Below are 15,397 nucleotides of genomic sequence, written 5' to 3' on the forward strand. Positions count from 1 at the left end.
TCTGGAATATAATCTGTTTTTATGGAAACAATCTGAACTGGAAAAATGAGCATGTTTTGAGATGCCCTCTCAGTTACAGAGGCCCGTGCATGAGGCATCAGAGTGAACACAGGAATGTACTTTAGCGTTAAACATGGTTTAAACGAGAACTGCAATAGTGCACAATGACACCCAATCCCGATATACAGACTGGTACATCCCAGGACGACGCTATGAGGTTTAAACCTACTTGAGGTTTTAGTTTCTCCATAAGTTTCATTTCTTGTTGCACCCTTTCCTGGGATTAGGCTATGGAGCCCGAGAGCATGATAAGATAGTGTCACACAAGGTGGAAGGAGACCGATGCATGCTTCCATGGCATTCACACAGCGGGAATTGTTCAGTACTAAGCGTTTAGGAAAAGCATTTGGGTTGTGCCGACTTCGAACACCTCTGATGTCGAGGTGCTTTGGTGTTGCTGAATCTGCTTATCCATGTGGCTTTTCGTGAAGGACAAGCTGCAGGGTCCTCTGATCATGGAGACACTGCTAGTTCCAGCGACGGCTGGCTTTGCTGGAAAACCGCTCGTGGTATGCGGCGGGCGTGTCGCGCGACGCGGTGAGCCTGACATGGCCACAGACTGCAGCTGTCATATACATCATTCTCCAATATGGGCAAAAGTATGACTGCTGATAAAAGCTAAATCACAATAATATCGCGGATATTCAACGCGCACTTTGGCTATTAAGAGCCAGTAAAAAGCAAACCAGGATTGCTGAAGGAGGGGAGGTCCACACAGTTGGTCTTGCATAAGCAAAACTGGTATGTGTGTGGTACTTCCTGTGACGTTTCATGCCCAACTTCTTATTCACACGGGGAGACGTGTATGAGGACCCAAAGGAATGCACAGCAGGAAGTTATACACCCTGCCGTCAGTACGGGGCACTAGAGGTAAAGCCAGGACACATCACTGCCTTTTCATGAGAAGCGCTGACTAGGATACAATCCCAGGAATGAAACTTGGGCTGTCAGGACAGTTTTTCAACTTTTACAACTTGCAGCCACAGACTGTTTACTGCATGTTACCAAATCTGGTAATACATATTGTTATATATTATATATCTCCTAAACTAAATATGCATAAGGAAATATTTCACCAACTTTTCATCTACAAATTAAAAATCAGGAGACAATGATGAAGTGTGAACACAATGTGGCACAGGAACACAGGAGCACAAGACAGAGTTAGGATGGGGATAGTGAAAGCACAACAGTTAGGATGTGTAAAGAGGAAAGTTGTCCTTTTTAATACCGGCAACAGTATTTTGAGCTTATATTCTGTCCAAAGAGCTAAACCTCTCCACATTCTGTTCAGATAATTAAGATCCTTATATGCTCACATTTCCGATCAGTTCTGCACCACAACTAGTCCAGGTAATGAAGAGCTGCACACCTCGAGGTGTTGGGAACTGGATCAGGGCCAAAAATGCATGCTGGTCTGGTGGCTCCTCAACCCCCAGAACTGAAGACCGAGCTCAAAACTTCACCAGGCTCAGCCATTCTGCAGACCCAGTAGTTCTCACTCACCTTGGCGAGCAGAGCATCACCCTGGGCCTGCCTCCTAGCCGGCCATCTGCCCTTGAGTCCCGCTCTGTTCTTGCGCACTGCTGGCCTCCTGAACAGCAGCTCCGTGATCCTGGAGGTCTTGACGCTTTCTCTGATGAAGCCCACCACCTGCTGAATGCTCAGGACCAGGCGTTCCATGCCCTCAAGCTTCTGGACCTGCTTCTCTGAGCGCTCGTTCACCGCTGTCATGATGCTGTTCAAGTCCCGAAGCACTTCCTTCATCTCGCCACCGACGCTCCGTGCCAGCCCGCCGACACGGCCTGATGGAGGCGAGGGAATTTCCTCCTTATCCACTTTCAGAGTTTCCACATCCTTTTCGATACCGTCCAGCTCTTCAGACATGCTGTCCAGACGACTCAGCACCTTCTCCTGGATGCTTATGAGGGCGTCCATTTTGCTGCTCAAGGACTCAATTCGAACTTGAATAAGGCCAATACCATGGCCAGTTTCCACAGACGTCATGGTGGCAACTAAACTAAAACCAATAAGCAGCTGGTCTAGCACAAATTTCACAGTTTTACTGTTGCCAACATCCACATATATCTTATGTCCTTCTAAAAAAAATGTAATACAAATATAATTAATCCAGTGATAAAATCAAAACCTTCTGCTCTTAAAAAAAACACACACACCAAAAGGAAGTGTCACAAAGCCAAAAGGGCCACAGTGATGAGTTTGCTCCAGCTCCACTCAGCACTAGGGCCCCACTTGCCTCTGAGCACAGCGTAGAGAGGAGAGTGGACCTCCATAAATGTGTCTGGGGAGGGGTGGGAGTGCTGTAATGTCCAGGGGGCGTGCAGGAGGGGAGAGGACAGAGTGACATCGGAGACACTGCAAATGCTAAACATGAACATATTCCTGACACACACACATACATACACACACAAGTAAATGGAAAGAAATTCTATAGTTTTCGGTGTAACTCATATTATGAACTGGAATAGTTATGCAATTCGAGCAGTATTGTGTTTTACATTGCAATATTGAGGTTATCCCTATTTAAACATTTAAAAATAAATTTAAAAAACAGCACCAAAAACATAGATTAAAATTTCTTCTAAAAAACACTAATATCATTCAATAAATGTAGTCATTTTAAAAACAAGTTTACAAAGTTAAAATGAGCACCAAACAATGCATATGGACTGGAATATACCACAAATTGCCTTTTAAATGTCTTTATTTCCACAAACAAAAGATTACACACAAACACACGAGATTTCACAACAACTTTAACAGATATTTACTCGGCCAGGCAGCAACAGTACGCATCTTTACTGTACATCACGAGCAACATGTGCTGCCAGAACACCAAAGACTAGACATTAATATATTTTCGGTCTTTTGATCCAGTTTGTATTGCCACCCTGGAGTAGAATGCATCTTGACTCCCTCACTTCACTATAAGGCCGTGGTGTCTCGCCTCATTAAAGGGCGAGAGGCGCGTTGTGAGGCTGGGGGACCCACAGCTATAAAAGGTGTGATTTATGTGCTGCCGCTCTCCTGCAAAACACACCCCCTCGGGTACTGCAAAGAAGCTAACTCATCCGTAGTTCACACAGTTACGGGTCAGCTTTAATTCCGAGAATGAAATGTGAATCTGTCCGCTGCACCCTACAAGACTCAGCGGTTTTCGCAGGCGTGTGCGTTTCTCATCGAAACACTGAAATGCAGCCTGAAAGAATAAATAGTAATTCAACCGTCTCCTCATTTTCTGACTGCTTCTACAGAGGATGAATTTTAAGAAAATGCAAACGGAGCCCCAAAAACTGAATTGAAGCTCATTGCTTGATGAAACCAAGCTAACATGCCCCCTGCACCACCTCCATCATCCACCCAACCCCCCCGAGTTCTTGAGCAAACTGTCCCTTCAAGCTAACAGTAAAAAAAAAAAAAAACGAGATTGACAAGCAGGGTGATGGTCAGGAATCCGGCCCAGTATAGCTCACCTCCGCCCAGAATAGATCGCCTCTCCATCTGCTCCAGGACCCAAGGAGAGTACTGAACCCAGAGCCTCCCACCACCCCTGAGAACTAACACGGCTTTTCCCACAGAGAAGATCATGTCGGACCGACTCATTCAGCACAGCTTTTCTGATCGTTTTCCAAAGCGAAGCCTGAACCTTGCAAGGAAACGCGACCAACCACCAGTGTTCTGTGATAGCCACTGGCTCAGTCTGCCACTGCAACTTCGTTGTGGTTGTGAACAGGTGACACTGGCAGTAATGTGACAGACGAGACCAAACTGGGGCCCGGCCAACAGGGCCGCCCCCGGGCAGAGTGCAGACGTGAGCAGGTCACCCTGTAGCAGCCAGCGTCAAATGAGGAGGTTCAGAAAAAGCAGCAGAGGTTCAGAAAAAGAGCTGACCGACAGGCATTAGAATCAACAGACACAAATTAGTCCAGAAAAGAGAGGAAAAATAAAGTGGAAACTGGGTATATGTAACGTTGGCCTTATGGAGCAAAACCCGAGAGGTGTTCAACTGAAGCAGCGCGGGTGTGTGATACCAGACTACGATCTGCATGGCATGTCCCTGTGTTGGGCGGAGAGCCAGAGACCCTCGGGTCTATGATTAGTGTTATCCGATGGCATATCCAAGGAAAACACATGAGCTCCCAGTGCCAGGGAACGAAACAGGAGCAGAGCGCTGAGACTGGGTGCCAGCGCCACCCACGACCACGAGACCAGGGGTGAACGCAGCATGCTCCAGAGCTTGCCTTACATAAGAGTTGTCTCACTGTGGGGGTAGACCTACTGCTGGCTTACAGTTAAACCAGAGAACCAGATGTAGAAACAGAAACCAGTAGGACCAATATTAGCATCTTACTCCTTGCTGGCTGGGGCTCGGCCGGTCAGATGGGTGGTGCCAGGAACAGGCGGGTGAAAGGTGCGATACGCCAAGTTGGCAGGGGGGGTGTTAGGGATGGGAGGTCACTGATACATGCCTGACTCCAGGAGACTCCGTGTGTGGGCATTAATTAATGTGAGAGCAACATAACCCACGTTACAACCCCAGAGTCATCTGTAAACACAGCACCAAAGCCACAGGTCACGACCCCTTCCGAGGAGTTGCCAGCGGTCACGGCCGCTGAACTCCCTGACTGCTGGCAGGGCACGGATTGTTCTCCTGGTGGCTCTGGAAGATTGCAGCTGGTAAAAAGGTACACGCGTGGGCCAAAACAGAAGGAGCGCGGCCAGAACAGACGCAGTCCAGACTAGCGTTCTGTACCCGGGCCAGAGGAAAGCGGTCCAGTGGAAAACATTCCCGCACAGGCATATAGGTCCTTTAGGTGACATCAGCGCAAGCAAGGCACCTCCATGTAATTAGAGTTTTAATTAGACTTTGGTCATTTTTATATCAGGTTATTAGGCCAGCAATTACATGGAGCCCTTAATAACTCGAATTAACAACACCGTCATCTCTGGCTTTGTGTCTGCATACGGCACAATGTTTTGGTAAAACAACAATGGAACACCTCTCAGGAGAGCACAGACCGTTCTGTGTCTCACGCGGGTTTGACATGACCGTCTGAAAAAGTCGGGGTGTTACTACTCAAGAGTTATAAAACGTTTGGAGGTCATGAAGGAGAGTGTGAGCTTACCAATCACAGAGGAAAAAACCCCCAAAACAAACTCTGTTCGAAACAGAGTTTTGATCTTGCATCAGTAGTGATGTCGTTCTGGCTCATCTCGACACTGAAGACCCACAAACACAGATGGTGTGACGTAACAGCCATTTGCAAACGTGATATTACGGCACTGACAGCCTGCTGGCTCAAGGCCTTGTGGTAAGAACATCCCGTCCCCGGACGCTGCAGGAGAGAAAGGGAAGCAGCCATGCAGAACCCAGATGAGGGGTGTGGGCAGGATGTCCTGGTGGATGGAGTTCAGCAGGCGCCAAGTGCTGGTAGCTCAGCGGTTAAGGTGTGTGACTTATAAGCACAAGGTTGCAGGTTCAAGCCCCACCACCACCATGTTGCCACTGTTAGGCCCCTGAGCACGACCCTTAACCCTCAATTTGCATTCAGTCATAACTGCGAGTCACTCTAGATAAAAGTATCAGATAAATGATGGTTTAGGATACTTGAAAGTTGTTCTCTGGTGCTTCTGATTATATTCTATTTACAGGAAAGTTCAGAGGCAATTTAACTTTCAATATTACCAGGATAAAACTTTAGAAAAGGTGCATGTGAAGACAACATGAGCAAGAATTTTAATACTACAGAATCGCATAATGGATTTTAGCATGCCATGTCTAAATCTGAACAGCAGAGGGTGCTGTGTGACCACCCGACAAAGAACAAAGTAATTCAGGACTCTGTCCACTCCACAAAGCAGGACCTCTTGTAATCAACAGAAAAAAAAAAGGGGGCATTCAAAAAAGGCAAGATTGAGAATTTTTTCCAGATTTCGTGGTGAACGAGTACGCGCACACACAGCAGTTTTCTTACTTGGTCAGTGGTTAAGGTACTTGACTAGTACTTAGAAGGCCCCTGAGCAAGGCCCTTGACCCTCATTTGCTCAAGTTGTACTCAGTCATAATTGTAAAGTGCTTTGGATAAAAGTGTCAGCTCAATTGTAAAAATGTAAACAAGAGGTCAGAACTGGAGACTCTACTGAGGTTGTCTGTGTGTGTACCCAGCACCAACAAAAACACATTAATTTAGTCCTATAAACATACTTCAGCCCTTAACTTTGCAAAAAACACTCAACAGAAATGCCTTTCACGTTTCCTCACTTTAAAACACCCACAAATGACAACTGCCACATCTCGGTTAAGGGTAACTCTTAAGTAATCCATCCTCACTGTGCTCCTTATAGGAGGCCAGTTAACAGAGTCCCTGCACATACTCAGTCATGAAACCTTTCCATGTGACTCTCATGAGTTTGCTGTGGTCCAGCCTGACTACTATAGACATAAAACCTGCTATTGGCAGACATGCTGCAGGTGGACAGACAAACATACCACTCCAAGTGTTTAGTTAAAGGTAGTTTAAAAATAGTGGATGAAAACTAAATGAAAAATGTAAATAATCCCTCGAGAATAGCAATTAATATTACAGCACGCACCCTTTTAACGCAGTACACGCCCTTTAATCCAGCAAACGCATCACACGCCCTTTAACCCAGCACACGCGTCACACACCTTTTAACCCAGCACACACATCACACGCCTTTTAACCCAGTACACGCATCACACGCCCTTTAACCCAGCACACGCATCACACGCCTTTTAACCCAGCACACGCAGCACACACCCTTTAACCCAGCACACGCATCACACGCCTTTTAACCCAGCACACGCATCACACGCCCTTTAACCCAGCACACGCATCACACGCCCTTTAACCCAGCACACGCATCACACGCCCTTTAACCCAGCACACGCATCACACGCCCTTTAACCCAGCACACGCATCACACGCCCTTTAACGCAGCACAGGCAGCACACACCCTTTAACCCAGCACACGCATCACACGCCCTTTAACCCAGCACACGCATCACACGCCCTTTAACCCAGCACACGCATCACACGCCCTTTAACCCAGCACACGCATCACACGCCCTTTAACGCAGCACAGGCAGCACACACCCTTTAACCCAGCACACGCATCACACGCCCTTTAACCCAGCACACGCATCACACGCCCTTTAACGCAGCACAGGCAGCACACACCCTTTAACACAGCACACGCATCACACGCCCTTTAACCCAGCACACGCATCACACGCCCTTTAACACAGCACACGCATCACACGCCTTTTAACCCAGCACAGGCAGCACACGCCCTTTAACACAGCACACGCATCACACGCAACAAACGCATCACACGCATCACACGCCCTTTAACCCAGCACACGCATCACACGCCTTTTAACCCAGCACACGCAGCACACACCCTTTAACCCAGCACACGCATCACACGCCTTTTAACCCAGCACACGCAGCACACACCCTTTAACCCAGCACACGCATCACACGCCTTTTAACCCAGCACACGCATCACACGCCCTTTAACCCAGCACACGCATCACACGCCTTTTAACCCAGCACACACATCACACGCCCTTTAACCCAGCACACGCATCACACGCCTTTTAACCCAGCACACACATCACACGCCCTTTAACCCAGCACACGCATCACACGCCCTTTAACGCAGCACAGGCAGCACACACCCTTTAACACAGCACACGCATCACACGCCCTTTAACCCAGCACACGCATCACACGCCCTTTAACGCAGCACAGGCAGCACACACCCTTTAACGCAGCACACGCATCACACGCAACAAACGCATCACACGCATCACACGCCCTTTAACCCAGCACACGCATCACACGCCCTTTAACCCAGCACACGCATCACACGCCCTTTAACCCAGCACACGCATCACACACCCTTTAACCCAGCACACGCATCACACGCCCTTTAACGCAGCACAGGCAGCACACACCCTTTAACACAGCACACGCATCACACGCCCTTTAACCCAGCACACGCATCACACGCCCTTTAACACAGCACACGCATCACACGCAACAAACGCATCACACGCATCACACGCCCTTTAACCCAGCACACGCATCACACGCCCTTTAACCCAGCACAGGCAGCACACGCCCTTTAACGCAGCACAGGCAGCACACGCCCTTTAACCCAGCACACGCATCACACGCCCTTTAACCCAGCACACGCATCACACGCCCTTTAACCCAGCACACGCATCACACGCCCTTTAACCCAGCACACGCATCACACGCCCTTTAACCCAGCACACGCATCACACGCCCTTTAACCCAGCACACGCATCACACGCCCTTTAACCCAGCACACGCATCACACGCCCTTTAACGCAGCACAGGCAGCACACACCCTTTAACGCAGCACACGCATCACACGCAACAAACGCATCACACGCATCACACGCCCTTTAACGCAGCACACGCATCACACGCCCTTTAACCCAGCACACACATCACACGCCCTTTAACCCAGCACACGCATCACACGCCCTTTAACGCAGCACAGGCAGCACACACCCTTTAACGCAGCACAGGCAGCACACACCCTTTAACGCAGCACACGCATCACACGCAACAAACGCATCACACGCCCTTTAACACAGCACATGCATCACACGCAACAAACGCATCACACGCATCACACGCAACAAACGCATCACACGCATCACACGCCCTTTAACACAGCACACGCATCACACGCAACAAACGCATCACACGCAACAAACGCATCACACGCATCACACGCCCTTTCATTTGTCTCTCCCTTTATAGAGGCTTACAGAAAAACTTTGACTTTTCATTCCCGACTGTTTTTGGTTTTCCATCTGCCAAAATCACATTGCTGCTCAAGAATAATTGCCAAACTTGCTATCAGGTATTCCATCATCCCGTGGGAAGCAGAATGCTGCAGCCTAGTCCCAGAGTCTGCACCCACTGGTTATAAAAGACCTGGCAGCTGAAAGCTTCCAGCATGTCTACTGAGTAAGACTGCTGTTGAGGTCCTGCCCTAAATGTTTTGGCTACGGGCGTGATATGCAGGGCCAGGACTGGTCATGGTAAGACTTTTTAAACCAGAAAGAGACGGCTTTGACTATGAGGAATTTTCATAATAATGCAATAAAATACCTTCAAACTTATCTGATATATCTGACATGCAATATTGTATTGTATATTTTATGAAAAACGAGCAGGTTTTATATGGGGGAATTTCGGCTTCATGTTCACTTAAATTTTTAATTAAAAATAAAAATGTGAACTTTTTCCTTCTTTTAAATTATAACTGATATATGTGTAAACATACCTTATATAATTCAGTTCTTTTAAACTCAGGATATAACTGATATATGTGTAAACATACCTTATATAATCCAGTTCTTTTAAACTCAGGATATAACTGATATATCTATAAACATACCTTATATAATCCAGTTCTTTTCTTTCCACCGTATGTGTTGTTGTTTTCATGGTTCATGCGTACTAGTATCGGAAGGAGCACTATTTTGTCATCATAGTTGGAAGCAAATTAAACAAGTTGATTGTTTCTTTACTTGGATAGTATGGAAAAAGACTAATAGAGTAGGTCCATCAGTACACAAATGGAGATTCAAGGTCAGCACCATCCTGTCCAGTGCTTTACCAACCACACCTCTGGAAACGGAGCTGGCTGCCAGGGAGTGGAACCCAGCATCTCCAGACAGGATAATAAGCCACTGAGAACCTGGTGGTCCATGCAGTTTCCACGGGGCTCTGGTCACCCGGGAGATTCTCTGTGACCATAGTTACTCCTTAGCACCTTTAGCAAATATGCCTGCCTGCAGTAATTTTGTCTCAAACATAGCCTCAGTTTACAAGATGCTAATTAGTGATCATAATGTTCCATTACTTAACGGCATTAGCCTAATAGTTCCAGCGCAAGACAACAAGTAAGTCTCGGCTTATTACAAACACAACGCTCTTGCAGATGGACTAGACAGGAGTTAAAAAGACACTAAAAGGAATGGTCTGGCTGTGGGAGTCATTTCCATGTCAGTGTTTTAAGGAAGCCTGGTATGTGAGCGTTTCCAAACAGAGAAATGGGTTGGTAGCCATCTGGAGCTCTCCACTGCACTCTGTTCACTTGTTATCTGAGCTACTGGAAATACAACTGGTTCCCTGTATGCACATGCATTCTTTTGTCTTACATGATGCACCAAAACCTTCACCATTTACATATGACAGTAGAGTTCTACTTGATTTGAAATTGATTTAAACCTAGTAGAGTCAACAAGACTGAGGCCACACATGTTGTCTCTGTTATCAATAAATATACATCACATCCACCAACTGGCTGAAATTTGTCCAACACAGTTGGAACATCTGATTGGCTGTATGCAATAGGAATATCTGATTGGCTGTACACAATAGGAACAACTGATTGGCTGTACAAAGTTGGAACATCTGATTGGCTGTACACAGTGAGAATGATATCACAGAGAAGTGGAGTCACAGCTAATCCAAGTTTACTACAATATTGAATTCTGTCTTAGATTATAGGGCTAACAAAACAGGATTGACAATCCTCACAAATGGCTCTGTAGCATCTCATAAACTCTTTATGGAGCATAATCCCCCATTTACTAATTTCCTGGGATTGGTTAGGTTTGTTTCCCGTGTACTGTATACAGTATTTCATTCTGTCAGTGTGTAAAAACAATAACATGATATTAGTATAGTTAGACAACTTAAACTAATCTCCAAGCAACATGCTATATATACATGCCTGTATACTTTGCCCAAAATATATCTGGCCCAGTGATGTAAATACTAATCTATTTATATTACGATATGTCATGTCGTTGCCATGGAAAAACATGTACATGATGTATTTGTCTGTGAGAAACCTCTCGTTGTGTTTCTCCAGTGCCTGAATGGCATGCCACCTGCCCCTGGTTGCTACATAAACATGTGATGGTAACATGGAAGGATAGAAATTCTCTCTGTGTGCACACACAGACTGACACTGCAGTCAGGTGGTGCCTCAGATTCTCTCCTGCCAAGCCTGCCTGACACGTGGAGACAGATCCCTTACTGCGCTCGCATGCAAGTGTTTCATTCATCGCTATATCAGGTGCTCCCTCATCTACGTTTCTCATGACACACAACAGACTTTTGTTTAAAAAAATGCATTATACAAATATAACCAAACTGGATTTAACTACATTCAATCAAACATCTGTACAGGATTTTAACATTTTACATTTGTGTAATCTGTGATTGTAGTTCAAGAACATAATGACCCAGCCATTATCATTTTTTTATCATATACCTTTTCTGACTGATATTTGCATGTTGCAGTGACAATAATATATCACAATCTCATAACGCTGAGATGTTATGTACGAGTCATTGGTCCAGTACAAGTCATTTCAATGCTGTGTACACTCACCAGAACAGATCGTGACCCATGCGAATATTCGGACAAACTCAAACAGATCAAACTCAAACCCTCACCAAAACCGATCTCGACCCACGTGAGCATTCCCGCAAACCCGCGCGGCCGCTAACATGCTCAAACCCTCCTGCTAAGCCCTGACTACCAGCCCAGAACTCTGGAGGAGGAACAGGCCTCGATCCACCGCCCTTACCACGGCCTTTGACGAGTGGAAAGGCTCTACCTGCACATGCGAGGAAGGTGAGGATGAGGAAGATCTGCTCTTTCCGAGGTAAGACAGAAGGTCCCAGAGCCAGCTCCACAGGTATGAGGCTATCAGGCACACACTTCCCACCAGCCAAATGTCTCTTCCCTTCAAGAAGTTCTCCATGTTCCTGTCCAGTGGCCTGCACTTCCTGCTCCTAGCACTCTCTAATGCGCACTGCCGCCAGGAGGGAACCCTGCTCGGTGACTCAACCAGAGTGATCACAGTATGTGACTGGTGGTGGCAGAGTTACCCCTCTAAACACCACACAGGCCTCAGAACAATCCCAACAATCAGTTTCCCTCCACTGAAACATACCCACGAACCCCCCCCCCCCCCCCCCCGCTCTCTGGGGGGGTGCAAAAGTACTTGTCCTGGTGACAAACAGGAGACAGCTGCTGGAACATGGGTGTTAGAAAACAGCCCCAACTCTCACCCGCTACGCTGCACCTTTCGCACTATGGCGAAGGCAAAGGAGAGGTGTCGGTCTGCTTTGGGCTTCGGCAACCGCTGCTACCCACACATGAGGTGACAGACAGCTAAGACCTCTTCCAAAGTGCCGCGCACGTGCGCCGTACACACACCCCGTGCACGTTTACATGCGGGAACAACGTCTCAGCACAATGCTGTTGTCAACAGATGTGAACGTAAACGCTGTGAACTTATCCTCAGATGTCCGGCTGCTGGTCAGTAGCTCTGACCACTGAGTTACCGTCCAGCCTAGGGACAGTGGGTCAGTTGTCAGTAGCTTCCTCTGCTGCCTCTAATGTGCAGCTCTGTAGATGTTGGTTCCCTCAGATTTTACTCTAGAGAATACAGTATCTACAGTATCAGAATGTAAAGGCTGCCACTTTGCTGGTGTAAGTGTTACTGACACTTGCCTGACTGTAGACTTATCTCAACTTTAATGCTCTTTACTCACTTAACTGAATTAAAAGGCTCTAAAATGTTTTGGAGTTTGGGATCTTCTGCCTTGCTCTCATTTGTCTTAAGACTGCTGAGTGATTCATTTCAATTCATCAGCCAAAAATCTCATCCTATTTACAGTGTAATTGGGATTAGGGTATTATAGCCTCATGGTTTGGGGGGATTATTTCAGCACTGGTTGACTGTAATCTCCATACCACATCAGACCACTGAGGTCTGAGTGGGAGCAGCCATATGTTGCTATAGTGGGTCTTAAGTGGGTCTTAAAGTAAAACCACTGCACAGCAGTAAAGAGTCTGCAGTGTCCAAGACCTACGAAGCCGGAGCCAAGTATGTGAGTGATGGGTGCTGTCTAAGATTCAGCCAAAGGCCAAGCGTAATACTGAGATAATCACAGATCCCTGCCAGGCACTGTCGTGCATGCGCACGCGCGCACACGCACGCACGCACACACGCACGAATGTACGCATGTACATTCACACACACACACACACATTAAAATGTATGTCAGATACTGCATGCTGTTAGAAATGTTGATGATAAAGTGTTGTGTTTTTGTATTTATGGAATGTTTTATTACTGCATTTACCTTTTTGTCTTCACAGGTTTTATACACATGAACTTGTGCTGACAAATGTTTTACTCCCAGACATTCAGCATGTGTAGATATCTATAAACTATCTGTGTAAACTGAAAGCATTCTGGGTACACATATACCCTCCTAGTGGTGGTTTTGGAACCTGTGTGTGTGTGTGTGTGTGTGTGTGTAAAAGCCGGTAACAAAGAACATAATATTTACAATTTAGTTACAATCAGGTCATTTATAATCAGCTGTTGTTCCAATCCATAAACTTTATTCATGGGAATTTGAAGTGGGGATAAATCTTAATCGGTAAACTACCGTTCCTATAAGTAACTCGCTAAATACAAGCCGTACATTCTTAATACGATTGATAGAGCGCCACCTGGTGGATAAATGCTGTCATCGCCGTTCTGGTCACAAACTGTATGGTCCACTAGATGGTGGTAACGTACCATCAAGTTTCCATGAAATAGTGGCCGTGAAATCATGTAGGCCTTAAATCATAATCACAGGTTTTATACACATGACCTTGTGTTCACTAATGTTTCAGGCCTTTTATTTGTCCAGAAACAATATTTTTTAATTATCTGTACTTTCAATCTTTGTAAGTCTTGGTGACTACAATAAGGTGATAACCTGGTTACTCCTGCTCCTATACAGGCTAACAACATTAATATTCAACAACAGCGAGGTAGATATTCATCATTCCGTGAGGTAGTCGACATTGAAGCAAGGCTCGTACAGAACGTTCCATGTGTACAATTGTTTCCTAACTTTGTGAAAGACCCCACACACCCCTCACATGAACTGTTCACCCTTTTGCCATCTGGAAGAAGGTACCACAGCATCCAGTCCCGCACCTCCAGACTGTGCAACAGCTTTTTCCCAGAAGCCTTTAGACTCCTGAACTCTGGCTAACTCCAATTCCAATTCAGATTCCCAAATCGGCACTTTTATACATGCTTATACACAGTCACACACACATACACACACACATACATACGCACATACGTACATACATACATACATATCTATACACACACTCACACATTGTTTTGCATCGGACTAGTGCTGAAGTCAAACCTCACACAAATAAACTATGCACTCCTGTTGCAGTCTTGCACATTATCCTACTTGCTGCTGGAGTACTGTACTAAACCAGCACTGTACTCTGAACTGTTCTGGCTGCTATCGGTGACTGCTATGTTCAGGGTAGCATGTCACTGATTGCTATGCACAACTCACTTTACATATGCCCAGTACTGTGTACTGCACTAAATAATTGCACTGTCTACTCATTTTGTATTTGTCCTGTTCTGTATTTATTATTGTTTATTTAATGTTTATTTAATGACATTTTTGCACTATATTGGACTGTTTGCACTTATGTAGTGTTGTCTGTTGCACTGTTGTTTTGTGTTGCATCATGGAACACTGTCTCGTTTTTGTTGTGTACTTGTATATAGCTGAAATGACAATAAAACCTCTTTGAACTTTGAACTTAACTGTTGTGTAACTCCGTCTTTTATGTAAGTAAACTGAAGGAATCTGCATGTAGGGGGATTTTGTGGGGATGGTTTGTTTGTTTGTTTGTCTACAGTACTCCCCTGTAATCTGTAAAGTGTGATGCACACATCGGGAGCCTCACCCGCTGGCAATCTGCGTCTAACTCAGTTTGTTTGAGCTCCCAGAAGCAGCGCATGGCCTCCACCTTCTCCAGGTGCCGGGAGAAGGTCAAGCTTCCCAGTCCCTTGCTGTCTGGCCTCTGGCGTATCCCCGTCAGTCCGACCAGCTGGAGAGGGGGCTCGCATGATGCCGTAGCTGCCGGATTCAACCCCTGTGCCCCCGCCAAACCTGGCCTCTCCGGGCAAGACGTCTTACAGCTGTAGCAACAATGGATGAGTCAGAGAGTGTTGGGTTATAGGAGGAGGTGTAAATTATAAATATGAGTTAGAGTATTAGGTTATAGGAGGAGGTCAAAATGCAAGATATGGATTATAAATACATTGTGATAATTTAGGACTGCCATTTCTGTGCCCTGAATCGTAAGTATGCCAAGTAAGAATGACAAGCCAGAC

General features: G+C 46.2%; 1 protein-coding gene across 2 annotated transcripts in view; it reads right to left on the bottom strand.

Moving 5' to 3' along the window:
* Positions 1–15,397, bottom strand: part of mylk4a (myosin light chain kinase family, member 4a) — a 28,612-nt gene that overhangs the window by 10,727 nt on the left and 2,488 nt on the right. Inside the window, exon 2 of one of the 2 annotated variants that reach the window (XM_027027235.2) lies at positions 14,968–15,202. In XM_027027235.2, the coding sequence (XP_026883036.2) occupies positions 14,968–15,202 (235 nt within the window). Of the gene's footprint in view, positions 1–1,566; positions 2,294–14,967; positions 15,203–15,397 lie in introns of those variants that run through there. The other variant, XM_027027234.2, reaches the window with a different exon arrangement.

Source organism: Electrophorus electricus, chromosome 19 (genome assembly GCF_013358815.1).
Source record: "Electrophorus electricus isolate fEleEle1 chromosome 19, fEleEle1.pri, whole genome shotgun sequence".
Taxonomy (NCBI): domain Eukaryota; kingdom Metazoa; phylum Chordata; class Actinopteri; order Gymnotiformes; family Gymnotidae; genus Electrophorus; species Electrophorus electricus.